The sequence below is a fragment of the Alosa pseudoharengus genome, unplaced genomic scaffold, assembly GCF_046254945.1.
Source record: "Alosa pseudoharengus isolate Yale_2024_CS ecotype anadromous, Long Island Sound unplaced genomic scaffold, YU_APseudo_1.1 YU_APseudo_1.1_scf_8, whole genome shotgun sequence".
In the NCBI taxonomy this organism is placed as follows: domain Eukaryota; kingdom Metazoa; phylum Chordata; class Actinopteri; order Clupeiformes; family Clupeidae; genus Alosa; species Alosa pseudoharengus.
In genome coordinates this window covers 40,447,558-40,474,070 of record NW_027468870.1, presented here as the reverse complement: position 1 = coordinate 40,474,070, position 26,513 = coordinate 40,447,558, and the positions used below count along the sequence as shown (strand labels likewise).

Below are 26,513 nucleotides of genomic sequence, written 5' to 3'. Positions count from 1 at the left end.
CACATGCGTAATTCACAGGCCTAGCATAGCGCCACCTTCTGGCCAAGCAGGAAATGTGCCAGAAATGCTCTATGCTTTGAATAAATGGTCTGAAACTTCTAATGTTAATAGATATTATAATTATGATGATATCCAGACACCCAATGAGCCGGCTTGGCATAGCGCCACCACCTGGTCAAGCAGGAAATGTGCCAGAAAATGGACAATGCCTTAAGTGATTGATCTGAAAGTTTACAAAAAAATTGGATATCATTATTGTGATGATATTCACATGTGTAATTTGCATGCCTAACATAGCGCCACCATCTGGCCAACCAAAAAGTGTATCAGAAATGTTCTTTGCTTAAAATTAATGGTCTGAAATTTCTCAGGTTAATATATACTATGATTATGATGACACCCAATGGGCCTGCCTTGCATTGCGCCCCCACCTGGCCAAGCAAGTACATGTGGCAGAAAATAAAATACAAAAACAAGTAGCACACGCATCAAATATGTACATTTCACAAATGCACCACGTCGGTTCTTTGTTGGATTCCGACATGTCATGGGTTGCGGCCCGCAGGTGCTCGGGCCCGCCATTGCCGCTTGCGGCTATATTTATTATTATTATCGCCTATTATTATTATTATTATTATTACTACTAGTAGTAGCCTAGTAGTGCCCAATATTTGATTCGCTAAAGGTTCCCGGAAGTTTCGCTGAAGGAACTGCAAACCTGCACTGACGGTTCGCTGAACGTTCGCTGAACGAAAACTTTCCTGTGCTACCGCGTGAGCGAACCTTCGGAGAGAACCTTCCGCGAACCTTCAGCAAACATTCCCGGAACCTTCAGCGAACCTTCCCGGAACCTGGGGCAGCATTGCGTTCTAAACGACTGGTTCCGCCTATCTTTATTCAGGCTACGTTATTTCAATCAAAATAATAGTGGTTGGCAAATGAAATTTTTGAGGAGAATGCGATACGGAGAAGTTACATAGGCTACTGCACAAATTTTAAGATCCAGATATCAAGGAATATTCAAGACTTTTTCAAGTCTTTTAAGGTATTATTTCCAAATTCATAAAATTCAATGCTTTTAAGACTTTTTAAGACCCCACGGGAACCCTGAGTGTTACATAAGTTCTACATATGACAGTGTTATGTCACTCTTATGTAGATAAATTCAAGTAAAGTGTTACCCATAAATGTTTTTATAATGTGATGTTACTGCATGGAATATTATGGATTTTTTATTTTATTTTTATTCTAATGGCCATTTCATGGTGAAACATTTTAAAAACAGATACTGTACATGTGGAAGTGAGCTGAGTAGCAACCCATGTCGGTACAAACTAGGGATGGGTATCATTAGGATTTCATTGATACTGAAATTGATATTGATACTGCTTATCAATACCAGTTCTTATTGATACTCTTATCAATACTCTTCATAAAAATAAAGGAGGACAAATATGACAAACTGAGGACACCCCCTATTATACTTGTATTTTCTGCTACAAAGTTATTGGGGGTGTGGGAGTGAGAGTAGTCCAATGTCAATGAAAATATAATCTTTTTATACACCATTACAATATTAAAAAACAGTTTTTTCCCTCATACTTGGTGAGAAAAATGCATAATGTAACATAAGCCCTCCAGTTTATGCCCATGCTGTGAGAGAGCAAAGCTGTGGCAGTTCCGTTGCAAAAATAGAACTTGAATAGCCTAGGAATACCCATACGATCCTTTGGCAAATTTGGGATTTGCTCTGCAGGTCTGTCTGGCCAAGAAGCCATTGAAGCCCAATTTCAATGTCCCTAAAACACGGACATGCAAATACAATCGCTAATCCGGCATGGATGTATATGTCTTTGGAATTCAGTAAACAACTGCATCTAAAACCTTCGTTTACAAGATTGCTGCACTTCTGAAATGATTTGGTAAGAGTTTCATGCACCAATTTAAGTTTAAATTCACTGCTAGTTACGTCCGTCCTGGAAGTCATAAGTCATATGAACCTTGTCCAGACCCACTCTCAATTCCAATTGAGAACAAGGCCAGGCTAGAATTTTAACCCAAAGGCAGAAAAAATTACTGATTGGAATGTCTAATTGGTAGCCTGCCAGCAGTGTTGGGAGGGTTACTTTCAAAACGTATTCCATTACAGAATACAGAATACATGCCCAAAAATGTAATCTGTAACGTATTCCGTTACGTTACTCAATCTGAGTAACGTATTCTGAATACTTAGATTACTTCCGCATTGAATTGCATTTTATAAATGTAGGAATGCGGCCATCAAATCCTGCTTAGGCCTACTACTAAACAGGCCTATTCTGGTGTGTTCTTCTGTTCCAAATGGCTGAAGTGTTAGGCCCACATAGGAGAATGTAAAGTCAACTAAGCTACCTGATACAACTTTAAAATAGCAAGTTGACCATTAAAACTACAGCAGGCGACTAGGCTAATTAAAATAAACAAATAAATAGGCTACTTTAAAGGCGTAGCCAGAAATTATCGATCCAATGTGTGTCTCAATTGTCCCCCGCTGACCACATCACACATTTCTCTAGATTTTGCAACGACCTTACATGACACAATGCAATAAAATATGCCAGTTTTTAGGACACAGAATAATGTTTGTAATGATACCAGTTACGTTTAACAGTAACATAAGTGTAATGAGCTATTCATTGTCGAAGGTGCATGGTGAAGTGAAATTCTTACTTTGGAAAAAAAAAACATGTGCCGATATCCTTGGATGGGAGATACTTGTGTCGTTCAAATTTTCCATGATCAAAGAGGGCACTAATACGCATAGCAAAAATCACAACTTGGGCTTGCTGTGCAAGCAAGATATTAAAGGTGTCTCAACTGTACACATGTCTCAACTGTACTCAGTCTACCCTAATTAAGGTGTGCCTGTGAGATTTTTCGGTGGCATCAACCCAGTAGGCTACAAGTGAGGGGCGCATATGACAGGTGGAATGCAAATTACCTGTAAATGTAAACACTATGGGCTAGGCTACTGTATATCAGTGCTTTCAAAATGAACGTGATCGCGTAATGACAATCAAAAACCGCACGTTAAAATATGCTAGGCCTACTCGCAAGAATAATTCTTCAGAGGCTGTACCATATAATTCATTTTAAAACGTAAATGTAGATCTAGAAAAATAATAATCTATAAAGCTATTTTAAGTTAGAATAAAAAACCTAGAATGCAGTGCCTATTTTAGAGATTGGTTTTATTGTAGCCTCTAAATCAACACGTGAACTAGGCTTTGCTTATTGCTTAGCAAACTGTGTAACCGATTGGCCGAAGTAGCTGAGCTATTAATACTTGGGAAAATATCCTTTGAACAGACATCAGGAACCACGATCAGTGAGGAACAGGAGTTACCTCCACTTACTTCAATTTGCTGTGCAAACAGTAATTTCAGGGTCTCCGATGACGCTTCCATAATGTGCGCTGGCTGCGTTTTGAGGCTAGTGCAAGACGGCAGGGCTTTGATTTAAACATGTCAACAATTTCATCATAGCTTTCAGGAGCTTTCAGGAGCTTCTGGGAAATGGAGTTGCCTTAATTTATTTAGAGAGTGAACAAACTTATGAAACAGATAAGTATCGTCATGTAATCCATTGATTTCAACAATGTAACTGTATTCTAAATACCAACTATTTAACTTGTAACTGTATCGGAATACAGTTACTCATAATTTATATTCTGAATACGTAACGCCGGTACATGTATTCCGTTACTCCCCAACACTGCCTGCCAGCAACTCGCCCCCCGATATTGGCGGATATCTCCACTACCAAAACAAGATGTGTGAAGAATGAATAATTTTATATCAATATACATGTGAGGGATAACATCTGAATGCACCACATCAGTGAACAGAGCAATGCAAAGGCAATACATGAGAAGACAACGAGAAAATGCATTAGGCTACTAGCACTGTGGTGACCCTGCTACGATATTACTTTCTTCCAGTGCATTTAGTTGTCAAATGCATGCATTTTTAATATCAGAAACATCCTTATGTGTTTTTCAAATGCCCAGAGTTTCTAATAGGCTTTCACATAATTGCAATGGCTCTGTTAGCCAAGTTATTGTTACGACTTCGGAAAAGTCTGTTTGATGACACTAGCAATTCTGGCCAAAGAATGTTAACTAGTTTCAAGCTATCATGTCTAGCATACAAACATTACCTCATTCATTACTGGATGGACTTACCACATAAAGATATGCAGTATGTTTTGCTGTATTACTTTATTGTTGTGCCAATAGCAAACAAAATGTAATTTTGGTTGTGCTGGCTCATGCCTGTTGCTAAAATGCTGTGCAATGCCATCAGTCAAAGCCAATATTTGGGCATTGGGCTATACAAGATTTACTTTGTCCTACAGCGTATGTCAAGAGGAGTGGGTTGCTTGCTGTAATGTGTGTGATTGCGCAATGTGGTTTTAAATGTAACATTAGCTAACTTTACAAATTTACATTAACATACTGTACACACACACACACACACACACACATACTCAAATGCACGCACACACACACACTTATACACACACACACACACATTCTCAAACACATGCATGCACACATACACACACAAACACCCCAGCAAACACGCAACATTCCGGGAACATTCCTTAAAAGTTCCCTGAAGGTCACACAAACTGGGAATGTCCTCTAAAGGTATTCTGGGAATGTCCTCTGAAGGTATTGTGTTGTGCAGCCTTCAGAGAATGTTCTCAGAATGTCCCCTTACAGTTGTTTTTGTGTCAGGGAACCTTTTGGGAACGTTCCCTGATGGTTATATTAAGGACACATTTTTTATCCATTAAGGAACATCCCCAGAACATTCCCTAAAGGTATAATTTTGTGCAACTGTCAGGGAACCATTTGGGAACGTTCCCTGATGGTTATATTAAGGATACATTTTTTATCCTTTAGCCTATATGCTTCCCAGCATGCATTGAAAGTTAGTTGCCACGTTTATTATTGTTTTGATTTTAAACAATATGTTTTTTCTTAGTGCTGCCACTAACGACTAATTTCCTAACGACTAATCTTTTCGACTAATTTTTTGATTAATCGACAAATCTAAACGACTAATTTAAAAAAAATCAAGTGTTTCAAAAAATCAAGTGTGTACCTCTTGCCTGATGGCTTCCACTCTCAGCTGCTACCGCTTCTGCTGCTGAGTAGAAGCCATTTTAGGCAAGAGTTATTTAAATAAACTCCTTGTGTAGGCTACTTACAAACTTTCCAATGCTTCGTCTTATCAGTACAGACCCTTTTTGTACTACTGTAGAAGTTTGGTACTATTCCGGGCATTATTAGTGGGGTAATTTATGAGATACTCTCGTTGCCAGATAGCATGTTGTGAGTAAAAGTGAGTCAACCAAAAGAAAAATCCCTAATTACTTCTTGTGGCCTGCATATTCACGAGTACAAATGGCAATGCAGATTAAGACGAGGTGATTTCCTAAGCAGGTATTGACTTGGAATTGACTTATATTGGGGCAAAGCACAGGCAAAGCACTGCTACTTGGGCGCAGAGATTTTCTGTGCTGTGGTGATTGAGACAAGGTACTCATGTGTTGCGTGATATGTATGCACCCAAGTAGCAGTGCTTCGCCCCAATACGATACCCAATACCCAATACCCACACACCTAGATAACCATACTATTATTCTAGTCTTGTCATATACAGTAGCATAAGCATAGAGCAGTTAACAATCTGACCACAACACTCCACCTTAACTGACCACCATCTAATTACTTTTAAAATGACACTACATTATGCAGTACCTAATTCAGCTGTCTACTACAGTCGCGGCTGCAAAACTAATGCAGAATAAGAACAGAATCACAGATGAGACCTGGAACAACATTTAATTAATTTACACCTATCAACATATTAGAACTCACCTCCACAATTTCCTCATCAAAATCTGTAACTAGTCTACTAGACTACTATTCCTACTCTTAAGACTGCTCTCCCCTTCCTGGATAATGCCTTGCTCCAGATTATAAATAATTAAATGCTATTAGGGCATGTACCGCAATCTTTTAAGATGTCTGTTATTAAGCCATCCCTCAAAAAACCTAGCCTGGACCCTAACAGCCTGGCTAACTATAGGCATATCTAATCTACCTTTCATGTGAAATACTCGAAAAAATAGTGTCCAAACAAATTGGTGCCTTCTTACATATGAAGAAAATCCAGAATTTATACCAGGCTGGCTTTAGAGCTCACCACAGTACTGAATCAGCCTTAGTTAAGGTTTTCAATGACCTCCTCATTGCTACAAAATATGACCACCGCTCAGTCCTGTTCATCCTCTCCCGCTTGTCATGCTTGTCAATTTGTCTCCATCTTCTACTCCACCCCCTACTCTTGCAATTTTTGTGTATGCTTGAATGTGCGTGCCTGTGTGTGTGTGTCTGTGTGTGTGTGTGTGTGCCAGTGTGCTTGCACGTGCGCGTGTGTGTGTGTGCATTTGGTGTGTGTATGTCAATTTGTCTCCATCTCTTATAGAGCCTGACCAATATGGGATTTTGAAGGCTGATAACCTACTGATTTCGATATTTGAGTTATTCAAAAACTGATAACCGGTATATCGGCCGATAGTCATTTTTAATAAAAATTTTAACATCTATGTTCTCCCATAACAAGGTTCTAATCAAGTTATGTATGCATTATGTATTTGAATAGGCCTAACTATCTAGATTCCTAATGAAAGGCTCTTCATATACAGTAATTTACTTAAGAAATAAAATAGTGTATAAAATAGAAAGAATAAGAATAAAATAGGTATTTTTTCTGTGATAACCACAACCACAACATGCTATGCCTGTAGAAAACCCATAGCCCAATTGCATGCCTGTAGGTAGGCATGCTTTAAAAATAAGAGGATATGGAAAAGCATCATTCCAGCTAAGCAATCAATAATGAACATTAAATATTATATTATAATCAGGGGCGTGTCTAGGGGGAGGCAGTGCCTCCCCTGAGATAAACCCTGCCCTCCCTGAGAAATTATCTGCCAGGGGTGAAAAATGCAAAATGCACACCCATTCTTCTCTGTTGGATTGCTCACGAAGTCCTAATCTCACTGATATCACGTCACCTGACAGATCACAATCTGAGCTTTCCGATGGTATTAGATACTAGTTGCTGTGATAGACGGTTCACGAGAAAATCAACGTGAATTTACATTCCATCTCCACAACTATTACTCTCGGTGGAATAGGCCTCTCACATGCTCAGTCTTCACTCAACACATGGCCAAGTCAAGTGGACTGTCGGCCAAAGTTTGCAATATTCTAAGTGAGATTTGGAGATCTTGAGGGCCTGAATAACTTTTAAGTGCTTACCCTGGACTATGACAACCAAGGATTGCATACCTGGTGCCTCCTCCGCGAACGCCGAGGCAGCCAACCTGAGGTCTGAACTCCGTTCCATAGAGGCCCTCCTGGATGATGTTCTCCGGCGATAGTCTTTACTCCTCTCGCGGGTGGATTCTCACTACCTCCAGCTCCTAAACCCGGCGTCATGGATGATGCCGCCAAGGTCCCCGCCAGTGCCGTTACCTTGACCGAGCCACTGAACACCTGGACAACAGTCGGGGCGAAGGACGGCCGACAGAGTTCTCTTCCCCTTTTCTCTCCAGATGACGACGAGAACCTCCTCACTCTCTCAAACTTTTATGCACCGCTGGTGACACTTCGGGAGACTAGCCTGGAGTCTGAGGCTACGAACTCCCCGTGAAACTCTACGGGGAAACAGCCCGCCGTAAACATCACATCAACAGCCCCGGCCGTGCAGCCAAATGCTGGGCGCCTGCTAACCCTGCGAAGCCGGGCAAAACTTCCATCCACAAGTCAAAAAAGCAGTCCACCGAGCTGCTCAGCTCCATCCTAGTGAACTATATAGCCTTTGGTATTGACTGACATAATGCTCAGCCTGACCCTCCTCCAGTCTGCACCTGCTCCACCCAGCATAGCAATTATAAGGGTCCTGCTGAACTGTCCCCCTGCACAGACCTATGCATGACCCCTGCATACCTGCATACTCGCCTTCCGCTCCGAGGGGCAGCTGTTCGCAGGTTCGAATCTGGCTGTGTGCAGGGCCGAGCCGTGCAATTCAACCCAACGCACGAAGACCAGAGGACCAGGCTGCGCAGACTGGGCTTGCGACGAAGACCAGACTCAGCACACAGCCGGATTCGAACCTGCGAACAGCTGCCCCTCGGAGCGGAAGTCGAGCGTGTTGACAATTGAGCTAAAATCCCCCGGGTTGCTCGCGAAAAAACCCCCCCACCAAGATGTGGCAGCTAACCATAGACGGCAGTTCAGGGTTTGTGCCCTTATATTTTGTGAAACGTAGCGAGATATAGGCACTATTAATCCAAAACTTTGGTTTGCTAACCAAAGAATACTGCTGAGCTTGTGTAAGCTACAATTTAGTTTGACCAGACCTAACTGTAGTAAACAACGTCTAAACGTCTCTCTTTAGCACCCCCGCTGGGTTGCTTGGCTAGTTTGCACCTCAGAAACGTGTCTGGTGGAACATTTGGCTGGGTTTGCCAAAACGTTCCCAGGGGAACGTTTCCCTAATGAGACCAGGTTGGCAAATTGGTTCTACAACAGCAAAGTGGAATAGACCTAAATAGTCCCTGGCTCGCAGAGCTAATCCATATACTTCCTGTTCTTAAGAAACCACCTGTCCCAGTGGAAAAAACATTTCTCTTATAGTAAAACTTGCTCTGCTAAACATCAGGTCACTTGTAAAAAAGTATTTTTTAATCAACGATCTTATCTCTACATATAAACTTGATTTCTTACTTTTAACTGAAACCTGCTCAGTAAATTATAACACTACCCCAATTGAATCTTCTCCCCCCGACTACAACTTTATAAGTGTCAACCCTGAAAATAGACGTGGGGGAGGAATAGCTAAAATACAATCTTATTTCTCCACCATCATTAACAGTAAAGCAAATAACACTTGTGCGCTATTCTCCACTATTGAGAAGCTAACAAATCCCTCCCCTCATCTGGCACCTGAGCTACTCTCAGTCGACAAGTGCAATGAATTTGCCTCTTTCTTTAAAAGCAAAGTAGAGAACATAAGACATTATATCTCATCTACGTCGCATAGCATCTCTCACTTTGAACCACCCACTATTCTGAGATGAGCTCAGCACTCTGTCAACACTCTTGAAAAGACTGTACAAAGTCTAAGTTCCTCTACATCTGAGCTGGACATTTTGCCCACTAGCTTTTTCAAATCTGTGCTTCATCTGATAGCAACTGATGTACTTTTAATAATTAATTCTTCTCTACTGACTGGCACTTTTTCCAAGTCCCTTAAAATGGTCGTTGTAAAGCCTTTACTTAAAAAGAACAACCTGGATGGGTCTGTCCTCAACAACTACAGACCCATATCAAATCTACCTTTCATCGGCAAAACAATTGAAAAAATTGTTTTTAATCAAGTGTTTGCCTTCCTGACTTCAGCTTCTTGTCTTGATCTCTACCAGTCAGGCTTTAGAGAATACCATAGCACTGAAACAGCCCTGGTAAAGGTAGTCAATGATATTCGGCTAAATAATGATGCTGGAAAAAACACTGTTCTTATGCAGTTGGACCTCAGTTCGACACTGTTGACCACAGCATACAGAAAGACTTGAATGCTGTGTGGGTCTCTCTGGCTCGGCCATCTGATGGTTAAGGTCCTATTTAGAGCACAATAGTTTTTATGTGTCTATTGGTCATCATGCATCAGCTCCTACGCCCTAACATGTGGTGTCCCTCAGGGTTCAATCCTTGGCCCTCTTTTGTTTAATCTGTACATGCTCCCAATGAGTTTGCTCCCCTTGAATCCCTTTACCATTGCCTCAATCAAGTTCAAGACTGAATGTCTAAAAACTTTCTCAAACTAAACACAGACAAAACTGAAGTAATTATCTTTGGGAAAAAGGATCAGAGACTAAAGACTGCCACACTATTGGGAATGAAAGGTTTTGAGGTAGCGGAAACCGTAAAGAACCTCGGGGTCATTATTTAAAGAACCTCGGGTTCACTGGTCTCCATAAAAAAAACAATAAAACCTCTTCAAATGATCCAAAATGCAGCAGCAAGGCTATTGACCAGAACCAAAAGAAGAGATCATCACACCAATTTTAAAATCTCTACACTGGCTACCAGTGACCTACAGAATTGATTTTAAAGTCCTTTTACTTGCTTTTAAATCACCTGGCAAGGACCTCTCTATATAGCAGAGATGTTTGAAACATATAGCCCCTCAAGATCACTCAGATCAGCGGAAAAACTCCAACTGGTACAACCCAGCTCCCGCACCAAGCAGGGAGAGGCAGGCAGGCAGCATTTAGCTGCTATGCGGTCCATCTCTGGAACAGTCTTCCTATAGACATCAAGACCTCTCCCACCATCTCCATTTTTAAATCCAGACTAAAAACCAAACTTTTCTACGATGCCTTCCACTAACCCACCCTTGTACCTGTGGTCTGTTAGCTTTCATGTTTTTATCTGTGCTGTGTTTTGTTTTTATTTATTTGTCTTGTAATTATTTATTTTGCTTTTTTCATTTCTGTATACTATGTTCCCTGTGAAGTCCCTTGCTTTCATTTTATTCAAATTATTTTAACTATTTTAATAGATTGACATGACATTTTAAAATAGAATAGAATAGACTATAGAATATTTTAATCTATTTTATTTAATATGTGTATGTTATGATTATGTGAAGCACATTGGGCTACCATTCTGTGTATGAAATGGGCTATATCAATAAAACCTGACTTGACTTGACTTATAGGTGCAAAACCGACAATTTTGGGAACAGTGGCATAAACATTTTCATGTCAAAGGTGATCTCTACCAATCAAAGGCTCTGCTTTTACCAGCTTTTACAAGTTAGGATTTTGGGTAGTGTAGTACTTTTCTGTTAAATTGCGAATACATTTTTTTTTTTCTCAAAACAAGGTTGATGCCTCATGAACTTTTAGCGTATATATGAGCATATACAATGCTTAGTCATGTCATAGCTGGTTTTAAGTCTACCATGGACGGTTACAATTTTATGGCTTATACTCTAGGCCGTATTCAAAAAGAATTTTAAGGCTAAAAGTAGCTCCTAACTGGCGAATTTAGGAGCAACTACTAAAAATAATGGCCGTGTCACTCCTAACTTTAGGACTCCTAATTTTTTTCACTAAAAGTAATTCACGAAGCATTTTAGACCTAAAAGTAGCACCTAAGTCTGGGACAGCTTAAAAGAAGTCGAGAGGACTCCTAACTTACTAAGACTTATTCACAAACCGCTTTTTGTGGCATTTCACGTCGCAACGTTTTGAAATCCTATGTGGCTACAGGAGCTTCAAATCGCGAGGAAACAATTATAGCAATAACGCCACCAACAACAACCAAAACTAGTCTACTCATTGTCAACATGTAAATTAAATGTAACGTTTCATTGTGAATCAAATTAAAATGTTATCCTCTTTGCAAACGTAGGCCTAGGCATAGGCATAGGCTATGGTGACTGTAACATTATTAAATTAATCTAAGATACTGCATCAATCCGTATGTTTCATTAGGCTACTAGGCTGTTTGTTTTGCCTTACATTTGATTCATTTAGGCTAGGCCTTTTTATTCAGTTATTCATCATCTGTGATCTATACATCATTGTGTAGCACACACATTCTCAGACCTGTCACCTGTCACTCATCATCGTAAGGGAGGTGTTTGGAATCATTCCCGCTTTACAATCATCAGCCAATCAAGGTGGTCACTTCAGTCAAGCTTGTGAATGAGTAATGACATCATCTATAGCAACGAAGACTCACTCTTAGTTTAGGAGTTGTCATTTTCCCTTACTAAGAGTAGGTCTGAAAGGCTTTGTGAATAACTTTTAAGAGAAAACTCCTAGCTAAAATCTTTTAGTGCGATTTAGGAGTACTCCTGGTAAGATAAAAGGCTTTGTGAATATGGCCCCAGATGTCAATGGAGGCATTAGGCGTGTTCGACTTGGACTGAGTCTGACTTGGTCTGACTTTCTACGTAAACGTGATCTTCAGAGGCTAGCCGGGAGGAGCTACAACAGAGGGCAGCTCATCCCGGACAGACAGGCTACAGTCGAGATCCAAAATGTTAGTAGAGGCGGAGCTCCACCTGTAAGATATATGACAGAATCCTACACGTGAGATAACTTCGTTTTTAAGATAATTGATTGGTCAGTGGGTGGTAGATCACACGATTTGAGCTATAACTTAGCACATAACCAAACCTGGTCGGGAGGAGGTTGACAGCATAAGATACCATGGTGATATAGCGACACTAAAACATATCCACTTTCGTATCACAGCATACCCTGGCTTTGAGCGCAACATACCTCGCTAACCCACTAATCGAGATTCATAGTATACCCCACAGCATAGCGATCACTTTATTTTCCTAGTAATATTGATACAAGGCACCCTCCATCCAACTTTCTCTCCATCCATCCATCAAACCAGTCATCCCTCCAGTAAACTCAAAACTCATCACAATTTTTGCATTTTAATGCATTGGTAATTCCTTGGAATTGAATTTCTATTGTTTATTGTGTTTTGGTATATTTGTACATTTCACTTCAACTATTGTGAACTATTTCATTGTGATTGTAATCTTGGCATCATTGACAATCAAGTCCTCAATGACTTTCTGAGAAATAAATGTTTAATAGCCTACTCATTCGTTCTTATTCATACTAATTCCTACTCACTCTCATTTTCTGTCAATCATATTAGGCCTTTTCACACAGAGATCCCGCTAAATTTGCGGGAAGAGGAGACGTCTTTTTGTGTCTGAAAGCGAGGTGAAAATTTGCCGGCCTGCTGATCTGTTCACATGATGCGGCATTTTGGGGAGCCAGGAGGCAGGATCAGCTATACAGCAAAGTCCTTTTAGGCAAGTCCCTCCACTCTGCGGCCATTTGACAACGCTTTTTGGGCACTCGTCGGGCATCCATTTCGGCAGAAATGCGCATGCGCAAGGCTTCACAACACCAATCTTGCTCCAGCAGCGAGATCACAACACATGATTGGCACGATGTCTTCACAACACACCATATGATTGGCTCAATGTATTCACATCACACCACATGATTGGCTCAATGTATTCACATGTCAACGTTTTGCAGAGGAAGGGGTGGGATATGCGTAGACAACTGCCATATTGGCGTGACAAACTAGCCCCATGCATTTCTATGGAGTATTTTTTGAGTGCTGTCTTCACATTAGAAAGTCTCTGGCTATAGTAAATAAAATTGTGACGTGCAACAGGGGGCGTGTAGAGTGATAGTCGTAGGCCTTATGCTTATGCATTATGCTTGCGTGGCCCTTCAGATACAGCAGGTGTGTGATTTCAAAAACCATGGTGGGAGAACCGACTGCACTTTGGTTAGCTTGCATTTGCTTTGCTGTTGCTGTTAGAATGTTAGATTCTTGCGATAGATCTCTTCAGACAATAAAAAGTAATTTGGAAGGGAAATTGAAGAGAAGAGTTGCCCCTTGCGTTGGCCGTGATTCCCCTTTGAAAATCAGAGGTTCACAGGCTACTGTGGCCTTGGTCAGTGGCGCCGCCAGCCGTAATCCTGTTCGCACTGTGCATACAATTTATTCAATATTGCAACAATAAAACATAGCTTGTGTATTGTCTTAATTGAAACATGCTTCGTGCACAAATGATAGCCTAGGGCAAAGAGAATGGACATCTCAACATAAGGATACATAGAAGATGATGATTGGTGTAAACTTTGTCACATGACGTGATAAGCAGTTCTGGCGCTTAAAAACGCAACGTTCCATTCAGTCATAAATCATTCAAGCGTAGGCCTGGTGCTCGTCATGAAAAGAAAACAGCAGCTTAATATTTTTCAGGTGTTTAACAGTAGGCCTAGACGCACTGTTAGCAGTTATGCCGAAGGCAGTGACATTATTAGGCATTGCATCCTGTCACTCTGTTTGGAACATCGCAGTTCGGGTTGATAAGATTCAGTTAATGCGAGTATAGATCGTCTAAAAGTTTGGGACAATCAAACAGCAGTGTAGGCAAAGCAAATCCTAATTGTTAGGTTACCGTCTTTTCTTTAGGCCTGGGCCTATCGGAAATTGCGACATAAGCACATTGGTTTCTTTTTTCTTTTCTGTGTGTGTGTGTGAGAGAGAGAGAGCAGGGCAAGGAAAGGCTGAGGTAATAGGAGGCTAATAGGAGAGCTAAAGGCTAATAGGAGAGGTAACCCTCTATTCCATCCAGTGGTATCCACAGAAGGTCTCCCCACCGGCTAGCGCCCATTAGCTGTAAGGCCTCAGAAATCTTTGAACGGACCAGGTTGACATCAAATCGGACAAGTAGGGCTAGATAGCCCACTCTGTCGTCCATTTTCAGTAATCTGTCCGTTGAGTCAGACTCGTTGACACGGTGGTGTTCTACATAATCAGCCAGAGACCTTAGTGCAGCTGCAAACTCCTCAAGCGCTAACTGGGTAAGACGTAAACACGGAAGTGACATAGCCTAGTTCCCGCCTTGATGAGTGACTTGACAGATTGCAATGCGTTTGGCAGATTGAATGGCCATTTGAATTTTGCAACACAAAGAGCGTGACCAAAGTGCAATGCAATCACGGGGGACGCTATTTCTTTTCCATTTGAATAAAATGCCTCAAAACGATGGCAAAACATTTTGCCCAAAATAATCCAAAATCTTTTGAAGCTGGCATTGACAGTTTTGCCAAATATGTTTTTAAAATGCAATCCTACATTGCACTTTAAATATTAAATTGCAAAACGAATTGACAGTTAAATGATGAAACTGAATATTGAAAATTGAAATGCAAAATGAATTGCCATTTGAATTTTGAGACTGAAGTACCATGGCAAAATGGAACGCAATTCAACCCATGTTTTTTAACCAAAATTATTGGAATTGATTTTAGGATTTCATTGTCACTTTGCAGATTAAAATACAATTTATTGGATATTATTGCAAATTGCAATATTAAATTGCATAATGTAATGTCTTTTTGAATTGCATATTGCAGATTGCATTCTCATTTGAAAAAAGCTACTAATATGCTTCCATATAGATGCACTGAATTGCACTTGCAACTGAAAACTTTTTAAAACTTAGCTTTGCATTTCCTTCAGGACATCCTCAAATTTGCGGCAAGGTCATATCTTCACATGCAAATTAGGTTTCTGGTAAACAGTTGCAGTTAACAATGTTACAGCAAATTTAGAGCAACGTCATATGCAAATTAGGTTTGTCACCAGAAGTTCACTGTAAGTTTGCCATTATTGGCTAAGTGTTGTGGCAAATCACTGGCCAACACATTTGCCACTAGTGGCAAACTTCTCATTGTTGCCAGAACTTTGTTGGAAGTTTGTCTCTAGCGGCCAACATTGGCAAACTTCGGGCAATATTTTCTAGTGAACTCATTTGTTTCCCACAAATCTCCCACATGTTTGCTACAAATCTGCCGCAAACATTTAATTTTTGTGAGGGCACTTACCTATGAGTGGAATGAACAGCAGAATTTTGAAATTTCTCATGTTGCACAAATCCTTAACAGAAATTATTTATATTAGTCCTTTGATATTTGATAGAACTTCATTTCATTATGATTCTACTTTTTTCATTCCCTGGCACAAGTCACCTGATATTTTACTAATATTTTACTTCTTTTTGTGTGTGTGTTTTAAAGCCTGATATTTGTTGACAAAAAACTTGCAGATCCAGAGGTTACACTAATTGGGTTTCCATTCAACTCATTTGCATATTCTTTACACATTCATGAAAATAGGCTACGTGCATGAAAGGCTTTCTGTGCACTCGTTTGTTTCCGATGGAGCCAGGTGTGTTTTAACCTGCCACTCCTGTTAATGCATGTGTCTACACAGACCCAATTGGGTGTTGCACTAGGGAAACAGCACGTTACAACAAAGGATGATTTGTGTGTTAAAATTGTTATTATTGGGCAAACAATATATTCAGTGTCAGAGTGAAGATGTGAGGAGCAGAATATAACAGAAAATGCAGTCATAACACAGTTAACGCTCCACCAGAAATAATGAGCGTACAGGAAGAGCCTTTTGTGCACCTAGTCTGTTCCACTCAAGAATAGGAATTTCTGTGTGTGTTTGTGTGTACTGTATATGGGTTAAAAACAAATATTGTCCTAATCTAGGGAAGAGTTATGATCAGCTGTGGGATCAAAACGTTAGGTTGTGAGGTCAAGGTTTATGGAAACGCAGGTGAAAATGCAACAAATATGAATATATGCCCATAAATGGTTTCTGTCAAGGTTTTCTATTATACCTTATGGGAATTGAGTTAATCCACCCTCCTCTAGCAAGTTCAGTTTTCTGCCAGGATTTCTTATTCAAATAGTTATAATTTTACATTAAAAGGTTGATTGGAAACCCAATGTTTCTGTTTCAATTTGTATTGTGTACTTGAACGTATATGGTACTTGTAGAAATAAACTAACATATGATGACCAGACCTCATGCACCGAAACATACGTAATGCGTGAATGTGTCAAATCAAGTGTAGTTTTAGCTTAACATTAGATTAGCTCAAACAGCTTAGAGTACATTTCTAATCATTCAAGAATTGGTTCCCCACAAAGAAAATTTGACAATTGAGGTAATTCTTTCTAATAGTATATCAAACAAGAACTTACCAAACTCTTAAATGGATAACTTGATTTCCAGTTCACGCAGACCGACACCTTATTTGGCCAAACACTTTCTGTGCAACTTCACCATGAGGACAAAGTCCAACACCCTGCCATTCATCTTATCTAACAATGTGTGTGAAGTAGCCTAGTGCCTCTCAGTATATCAGTAAAATATCTTTGCATATTGTAAGTCCCCTGTTTACACTTAGGGGATTGGCCTGGTGTCATTCATGAGTCATCTAAGGCTAGACAGATTACTTTGAAAGGTTATGACTTCATGACTCATCTGCCTTTCAAAATTAATTAGTCTAATATCTTAGACTAGTGATTTTCAACCGCTGTTCTGCGGCACACCAGTGTGTGTGAGATCAAGTGTACTGTGGGAAACTGTCCAATTTCACTTAATCGGTCCAAAAACAGTTATTATTTAGTTGTTGCAAATAGACTATGCCATTGTTGAGCGTCTGTGCCTGCAATGTAGTGACTTGTTAAAGGTGACATAGAATGATTGAACGAGGTATTTATCCTTGTTCTGTGATGTGATATATAGACAACAAAATTTTGGTTGGGTCTGTAATGCCTTAGAAGCTTTCTAAAAACCTCTATCAGTTAGGGTGGGGGGATTTTCAAGGCGTGGCTTTGCACCTATTTGGCATCCTTTTGGGCTTAACTGGCAACCCTATTATGAAATGCAAGCTCTGATTGGCTGCCTTTGCTGCCATTCAAAAGTATGTAACTTTTCCGGCTTCAGAACCAACTTTTTACAGCTATGGCCCATTCACAGATTCAGCCTTATACTCAAGGCTAATGCATATGCCCGGAGGCTGTTTGGGTCATCACCTAATTCTATGCCTAATAGCTATCCCAACTTCGTTACAGCATAACCCTCGCCAAAATGCAACCTAAGGTCTTTTTGTGAATGGACCCGAGTCAAATTTTTGTTTAAAAGCTGAAAACAATGTTCTCAATGCTCGAGTTGATGTAGAGACCCTGGTGATACTTCAAGCAAAGTTTCATGTTGTGTCAAGCCTTCTTAGTGTTTTAAAAATAGCGATTTTGATGCGGTCATAGTAGTGCCCCTAGCACCAATCCCACACATGTGCACGGCTCTGTTCATCCGTCACCATCATTGCATACAAGTGAACTGGCATACATGCAGGTATGGGAAACCGTAATACCTAAAATATAACAACCAACACTTACCATAATTACCGTAATGTATTGATAAGAGCATTATCTAAAAATGATACTTAACACTTTGAATGCCGCGCTGTTTTGTTGACCATATTTGTAGAGCCACAGCATATTCTATGTTATAGCTATGGACAAATACTATGGCTCGTTTGAAAGGTGAGACTTTAAGCTCTCTGTGGGTACAAACCGTTTATTGACATGCCTCTGTTCCTGAGAAATCTCAAGCTAACAGTGGCTATCAAAATTCCTGTTTTTTTCTAGAAATGGAGATATAGCGTCTTTTATGAAATATGCGCTGTTTGACCTGAGAAGTGTTGCCTGTAAAGTTTCCGGGAAGCGACCTAGCGAGACCTGGCGAGACTGCCACCTAGTGATAAACCCACGAAAATAAATGGCCTGGTTTTGATCTGACGTGCATGCGTCACTGATTCGACCCAAAACAGCAGCCACCAAAAGCAGAGTTTGTGCGTATTTGTTTAGTTTTCGATCGTCATCTATTTCAGTTCTATTCATCATCAAGTTCCCAAAATCGCACATAAGGTGTGTTTATTTTCGTAATTTTTTAAAAAAAAAGCTAAAAATGCAATAGTGCGTTTTTGGCACTCCAAGCATAAACAAATAACAAATAAAATGACTTGACTTGACAAATAAAATTACTTGACTTGACTCCACGCATGGCAACAAAAAACGTAATATTGTGTTTTTGGCACTCAAAGTGTTAACATCGCCCATATCAGGATCCAACACCATAGTTATTTCTGAATCCTTTGCACTGCACTTTCAAAATTAATTCCAACATCCCAGGGCCTACTGCTGTCCAAGTAGCCTACACTACAGATAGCCTTATGCAGTATTATAGTTATTTAGGCCTACTGAATGCCCACAGTTAGCCTACACAAATACCTACCTATAAGCATTCCAAAGAGCGTTTTAATGTCATAAAGGCCATAGCCTAGGCTACTCAACACCAGCTGAGTAAACAATGAGCCTATTTACCTTCACTATTTCTTGTTTTTTATTATTTTGCTGAACACAACGCTGATATGGGTGTAAGTTTGAAATGCCATCAGTCATTGATGGTAATTCCGTGATAGTTTTGGTTAGCTCCATGGACAAAATTAAAGTGTCTATCCTATATAATGAACCACGTCACAGAATCAGAGGATCCGTCACAATATCACAGAATCTACTTAGTCAGACGACAAATGGGAGCATGTTCAGTGATGATAATCCCTTTTCCGTTCTCATACTAGGTAAAAGACCCTGCAATCCATGCAAAATAACGCTGCATTGCAGGTGTAACGTTAACAATGAACTTGAAACTGCTGAAGTTGGTATGGGCAGAAAATAGGTTTTTTTAGGCTATATTTTTTATAAGATACAAACAATTTTACCCATGTCGCAAGTCATGACAAGTCATTGTAAGTGAAGGGGGCAACGTCCGAGTCAAGTCCACACACACACACACACACACACACACACACACACACACACACACACACACACACACACACACACACACACACATAAGGGCTATCAAAATAACACGTTAATTTCGATTAATTAATTACAAAAATGTAACGCTGATTAATCTCCTTTTATAGTGACATTTGACCCAGAGCAGTCTGGCTATCGTGACTGAAGGCAGACGAGCAAGCACTGCTTTGAATTAAACATATTAGCCTAGAGACCTACGTTTTAAAAAGAACGCCCAGACCAACACTGTTGACAGGAGCATCAATCTAGGCTACTATTTCTGCAGTAAGGAATTTCCGTTGCCTACCATATAGATCATCAGGTCTGAAGTATCACCTCAATGCAAAACAATCCGGAGGTACGAGTTAGCACAACTCTTGATGATAATAATGCTAGCCGCCAGCCTTGTCAAAGTTATCTTTGCTACCGTTTTGCTGAGCCTACCCTATGATCGACTAACTAACTGACAAACTCCCTTAATAAATTGACTACATTTGTTGCACACTTGAAACAAACTGTCTTCAAAAGTATGTAGAAGGTGGTTATATTTATTTCCAATCCAATAACTTCACATTTACATTTCCGCTTGCACTTGTAGGCTATGCTGCTTTAATTTCTTTGTTCCTACTATTTAGTTTATTTTCTTGAACTGCTATTTCTTATCCTGGACTGCCACCTACTGGATAAAAAAATTATGTGAATAAAAATCTACATGTTTGAATGGCCAAAAAAAGGATAGATCATAGGTGGTATTCCACATTACCTTGTTGTTAGGGTAGCCTACTCTGCACGTCATTGACAGTGAGTGGTAACTTCAGTCATTTGCATTTATCATGCTAAAAATCTGACACCAGCCACTATGCTGATGCCTGACCCAAAGGGAAAATTATAATAACAGAGAGAGACGTTGAACTTTAAAGTCTATAATGTTGGTTTGGCTGTTCATTGATTCACTCATTTGCCAAACTTTTTAAGATATGTTCATGCAAAAATGGATGCATGTGATTCATTTAGATTAATTAATCACAGAGTAATTAACTAGATTATTTTTTTCGATTGACAGTCCTAATATAATATATATATATATATATATATATATATATATATATACACACACAGTTAAGAATAAAATTATTCAAACCCCTGGCAAATATTGATGTAATGTTGATTTTCTTTTGACCAATATTTTGTTCTGACTGAAAATGACACTGCCACATGCCAAAAGGTTGTAAGACAATGTGGTAGAAACATGGAATCAAAAAAATAATCTTTTTTTTTACATTTTTATGAAAAATGGCATGTCCAAAATTATTCATACCCTTTTTAAATAATCAATGTAAACATCTTTATTTACCATCAAAGCTCTCGGAATGGTTCTTATAGTAGCCTACCTATCAAGCCTTTCCATGTCTCCACAATTATTTTAGACTGCACCTTTTAGCAGCAATCTAGGTTGAGGCAGGAACGAATATTTGCCATCATTTTGGCCTTGTGCTAACTTTTTTGACTGATTGAGGTCTGGACTCTGGCTGGGCCACTCTAAAATGTTGACATTGTTCTCTGTTAACCATTTCTTGCCTTGTTTAGCTGTATGTTTCTGGATCATTGTATGGTTTAATGGTCCAATGATGCCTATTGGGGCAGGTCTCTTGGCACACTGCCTGATCTTTTCCTCCAGAATCTCAGTGTAGCCTCTTGCTTTAGTGTTACCGTTGATTATTTAAAAAGGGTATGAATAATTTTGGACTTGCCATTTTTCCTAAAATTGCACACAAAAAAATATAAAAACAATTATTTTTTTGATTCCATGTTTCTACCATGTTATCTTACAACCTTTTGGCATGTGGCAGTGTCATTTTCAGTCAGAACAAACATATTGGTCAAGAGAAAATCAACATTACATCAATATTTGTCAGGGGTATGAATAATTTTGTTCTTAACTGTATATATATATATATATATATATATATATATATACCATGAAAAAAAAGTTGTGTACACAAAAAAATACTGTTGTTAAAATGTTCATTTAGGAGACATCCCCAAAGTGCGTGAGGAACCCGATTGGTTTGGAAACATGCACCCTAATTTGCTTGCGCTACATGTCTATCAAGCTGAGGTATTTTGACAGGTCTGGTCGAAGATCTTAAAGCTGAACGCCTACCACAAATGTGACATGGATAAAACAGTAAGATGACATTAAAACAGCAATCATGACAATAACCATTTGTGAAGTCGATTTGAAATCTAGTTAAATATTAATATGTCATATCAAGTAGACCTTGACAGTAACAGCTAAGCTGACTAGCGGCTATTCTTGCACCTCTGATTAATATAATAATATGAATTAAAAGGCCTACTTTAAAAAAAAAATATGTTGAATTATTGCTCAGATATGGGCCTAATGGACGTAAGATTACATTACATTACATTACATTTGGCTGACGCATTTTTAACCAAAGCAACTAACAACATGGTAAACAGTTTAAGTTTTAGAGCAATTCTCAACAATATTAGGACAATTTAAAAAACATAAGAATAAGTACAGTAAGAATAAGTGCATCAGTGAGTGCTGTTTTTAACAGTTACGTGTCAGTTTAAGACGGCTGGTGAGTGCTAGGATCAGCAAGACTTGTTGTAAGTGTTGCTATGAGAGATGTTCTCTAAAGAGCTGGGTCTTCAGGAGTTTTTTGAAAATGGAGAGGGATGTCCCTGCCCTTGTAGGAACTGGCAGTGTGTTCCACCAACGAGGAACAACAGATGAGAAAAGTTTGGATTGGCCTGAGCGTACCGGAGGTAGAGCTAGACGTCGTTCGTCTGAGGAGCGCAGCGGTCTGGAGGTAGCGTATGTCTGTATGAAGGCATTCAAGTAGGTGGGAGCAGAACCGGAGACTACTTTGTAGGCAAGCGTTAGAGCCTTGAATTTGATGCGGGCCGCCATAGGTAGCCAATGTAGCTGGATGAGTAGCGGGGTAACATGTGCCCTCTTGGGTTGGTTGTAGACCAGGCGCGCCGCCGCGTTCTGGATCATCTGAAGTGGTTTCACTGCGCAGGCTGGGAGACCTGTCAGGAGGGCGTTGCAGTAGTCGAGTCGTGAGATGACTATTGCCTGAACCAGAAGTTGGGTGGCATCTTGAGTTAAGTAAGTCCTGATTTTCCGTATATTGTAGAGTGCGAAACGGCATGACCGGGCGACTGAGGCAACATGATCTGAGAAGTTTAGTTGGTTGTCGAGAACAACTCCTAGATTTCTTGCAGTCCTGGTAGGTGAAACAGACAGGGAGTCAAATTTGATGTTGATGTCGTGGTGTATGGTAGGTTTAGCTGGGAGGACCAGCAGTTCAGTCTTTGAGAGGTTCAGCTGGAGGTGGTGTGCCTTCATCCATGTAGCTATGTCTGAGAGGCAATCAGAGATCCGTGCTGAAACCAAGGGGTCATCAGGTGGAAAGGACAGATAGAGCTGTGTGTCGTCTGCATAGCAGTGGTATGAGAAGCCATGCGAACGGATAATCTGTCCCAAGGAGGTGGTGTAGATAGCAAAGAGAAGGGGGCCCAGTACTGAGCCCTGGGGGACCCCTGTGGTGAGATGGTGAGGTGCAGATAGCTGACCAAGCCATGATACGTTAAACGAGCGTCCTGTGAGGTAGGATTCAAACCAGGAGAGAGCAGAACCGGAGATTCCCATGTTAGCGAGTATAGAGAGAAGGATGCGGTGATTAACCGTGTCAAAGGCAGCCGATAAGTCAAGCAGAATGAGTACTGATGACCGAGCGGTTGCCCTGGCTTCTTTTAAGGCTTCTGTTACAGACAGCAGAGCCGTTTCGGTAGAGTGGCCGCTTTTGAACCCAGACTGATTTGGATCCAGAAGGTTGTTCTGTGAAAGGAAGTCAGAGACCTGTTTGGAGACTGCTCGTTCAATGCCTTTGGATAGGAAAGGCAGGAGTGAGACAGGGCGGTAGTTCTCGACTTGAGCAGGGATGAGAGTAGCTTTCTTAAGTAACGGTGTTACCCGGGCCATTTTGAACGCTGTTGGAAATGTGCCGGAGGTTAGCGAGGCATTGATCACGTGTGTGATAGCTGGTGCGATGGTCGGGCTGATGGAAGACAACAACATATAAATTGCCTATTGCATGAGTAATTCATAGGGACCTTAGTGGACCATATCGATAGGCCTACACTAAAAATAGGCTACTATGCTTATTGATTACATCGTTACAGGTAAAAGTTTTGTCCAATGTTGAGTGTCAACGAGGTTTCCGGGAAAGGCACAAAAATTATGAAAACTACAAAAAAAGAGGAAAAGAAAGAGAGAGGAAAGGCCAGAGCAAAATGTCAGTAAGGAGAAAGAAAGGCTGCGGGCTCTGGCAAGAGAGACAGAGAAAAAGACGACTTCGACTTAAAAACCAAAGTTTATCTGTACCCGGGTCTCCCAAGTGTGCATATAAGACAAAGCAGTCACTTGGGCGAGCAGTCAAACGAGTCCTTACTGCTCTTCCTCAAAGTCCAAACAAAAAAAAAAGGCAAAAGATTTCTGAGGCAATTGGATTCAATGGCCACACTGAAAAGAAACGAAAACTATTAGTCACCACAGATCTCATAAAACAAAAGGTCAGGGAGTTTTATGTGCGTTATCTCTCGACAGGCACCTGGTAAGAAAGATGCTGTTGTTATAAAAGAGGGTGGAGTTAAGAAGGCATATCAAAAGAGGCACTTAACTATGTCTATTTTAGAGGCATACAGAGTCTTTCAGGAAGAGCACCCGGAGGATAGGAAAATCAAAATTTGCAGAGCTGCGGCCAGGGGAGGTCTTCACAAAAGCAGAAACACCTCGTAATGTTTGCCTCTGTAAACATCACGAAAACACACAAATGCTGCTTGAGTTTCCTCGACATGCCTTCCAAAGCATCTCAACCTTTATCAGAGCTCTGGTCTGCAGTCCTGACTCTGCAAAGTGCATGTTGAACAGATGTGAGACATGCTGTGATGCAATTCTCCTTAAGAACCTTATTAGCAACATCCCAGATGAAGACAAGAACACCCAAACATGGCATTCATGGGAATCTGAAGGGGGGTTTCAGGTTAAACTGATGAAGAGTGTAGTATTGGGGGATGTGCTTGCATCACTGTTGGCTTCAGCCACTACATTTCTTAAGCACTATATAAAAAGAAAACAAAGTGCAATGTTCCAAGAGAAGAGAAAAGACACGAGTGAAGCTGTTGCAGTGTTACAGATTGATTTTGCAGAAAACTACACCCCTGCATATCAAGATGAAATTCAGGCAGCCCATTGGACCAGTAGACAACTCACACTTTTCCCAGCTGTTGGATGGTGCAAAGGTGATGCTCAATCCTATGCCATTGTCAGTGATTCTTTAGAACATGGTAAGAAGGCTGTGTGTACATTCCTGTCAAAGGTGGTGGAGGACCTGATGGAAAAAACCCAAATGTGAGTTGTCTGCACATCTTTAGTGATGGAGCAGCATCACAGTTTAAAAACAAATTCATCTGGACCTTCATGTCCACGACTTTTAGAACAATCTTTCCAAACCTTAAAGTAAGACTATTTATTGACATCTTGTTGTATCATTATGGGCTGTTCTGTATTAGAAGGCTACACATGGTGTTATTTATTCAATAATTCTCATTTAATTGTGTTTATTCCAGGTGGAATGGCACTACTTTGCCACAAGCCATGGCAAGGGAGCTGTTGATGGAGTGGGTGGGACGGTTAAAAGCTGTGTTAAGCCAAAAGGTCATTGTGAACAATGCACAGTCCTTTGCCACAATAGCTGCACAAAATTGCTCTAATATTAAAAGGAACACACCACCCAATGTCAGTATTAATATATGTTCTTACCTTAACTTTCACGAGTTGAATCATACCTCTCCCGTCTCAGTACGTGCACTCAATCTCTCTGGCGTGCGGCACAAATTTGTTAGCATTTAGCTTTGCTCATGTGTTCAAACGGATCCAAAAAGGGAGGAAGATAGCAGCAAACAAACACATCCACGTTTTCCCTACTTAAATACAGTTGCACAAGTGGTTGATAAAATGTGTAAGGTCACACAACATGAAATGTGGCAATTTTCCAAGCCAATAAACAGGATAACTACAATGTGTGGCGCAATAGCACTTGGGAGTACTTTGACGTTAGTGCAGTAATATCTTAACACCCAAATGTAGGTCCTAACCACCATAGAGTTTAGAATCCATGCTTGCTCGACCCCTCCCCTCTGCCTCTCTCTCGCTCACACACACACACACACTCACTTCCGTAAATAGAACCAACTTGACGTTGACTTCAACCTGTGCTAGAAAGCACCAAGAAATTATTTGCAATGGCTGACTTAATAGACAATGACGATAACGACTGGCTTGTAGCAGACCCAGAACCATATTTGTTTGAACTCGAATACACAGAGGAGGAACTAGCTTTTATGGATTGTGAAAGGCAGGAAAGATATGAGGCGGATCAGACCGGAGCCGGTGAGAGAACACGGGCGAACAGCAACTGGTGGTGCAGGTGTGGCTGTTGCCAACAGATGCCGACATAATTGGAGAGCCTGTGCTGTCGAGAATGGGATCTAGTGTTGCCATCGGTAGCGGGGGTCATAGACCTAGAAGATCCTGGCTGTGCCACAGAAAGCGATGTGTTTGCAGCAATGATTCACCTGGCCATCGTTGGCTTTTTTTCCGACGTGGCAAAGTTAATTGGAAGAAACGACCCACACCGAGTGGACCTGATGGGCAACTATCCCCTGAGTAAGTGCCTGCTGAAACCATTCAAATATGCCTATCTAACGTAACATGCTACTGTTTATGTGCATTATACTTAGCCTATCTTCTCCTGTCTTCTCAGTCAAACTCGGTTGGTGTCCTATCGGATCGTGCTTGAATGGGCCCTACAGGGTGAAATCTTGGGCAGAGAGCATCGGAAACCACTACCATCATGTGTTGTGGCCATAAGACGAAAATATCCTTCTGAATCAGGTGTTTCACCACACAATAGCCGATAGCATTTACGCTCCAAGAGCGTAAATGACATGCGAACTGTGAAGACAAGTTTCAAAATAAAAGTTATTATTTTTACTAT

At 40.5% G+C, this 26,513-nt stretch overlaps 1 protein-coding gene across 1 annotated transcript in view; it reads right to left on the bottom strand.

Annotated features, from left to right (window-relative positions):
• igsf5a (immunoglobulin superfamily, member 5a) overlaps positions 1–17,203 on the bottom strand; it is a 99,539-nt gene extending 82,336 nt beyond the window's left edge. The window contains exons 1-2 of the mRNA XM_076274057.1: positions 16,753–17,203; positions 15,580–15,631 (exon numbers count right to left, since the gene is read on the bottom strand). Coding sequence (XP_076130172.1) covers positions 15,580–15,619 — 40 coding nt within the window. The 5' untranslated portion in view covers positions 15,620–15,631; positions 16,753–17,203. The remainder of the gene's footprint in view (positions 1–15,579; positions 15,632–16,752) is intronic.
• Between the last annotated feature and the right edge of the window lie 9,310 nt (positions 17,204–26,513).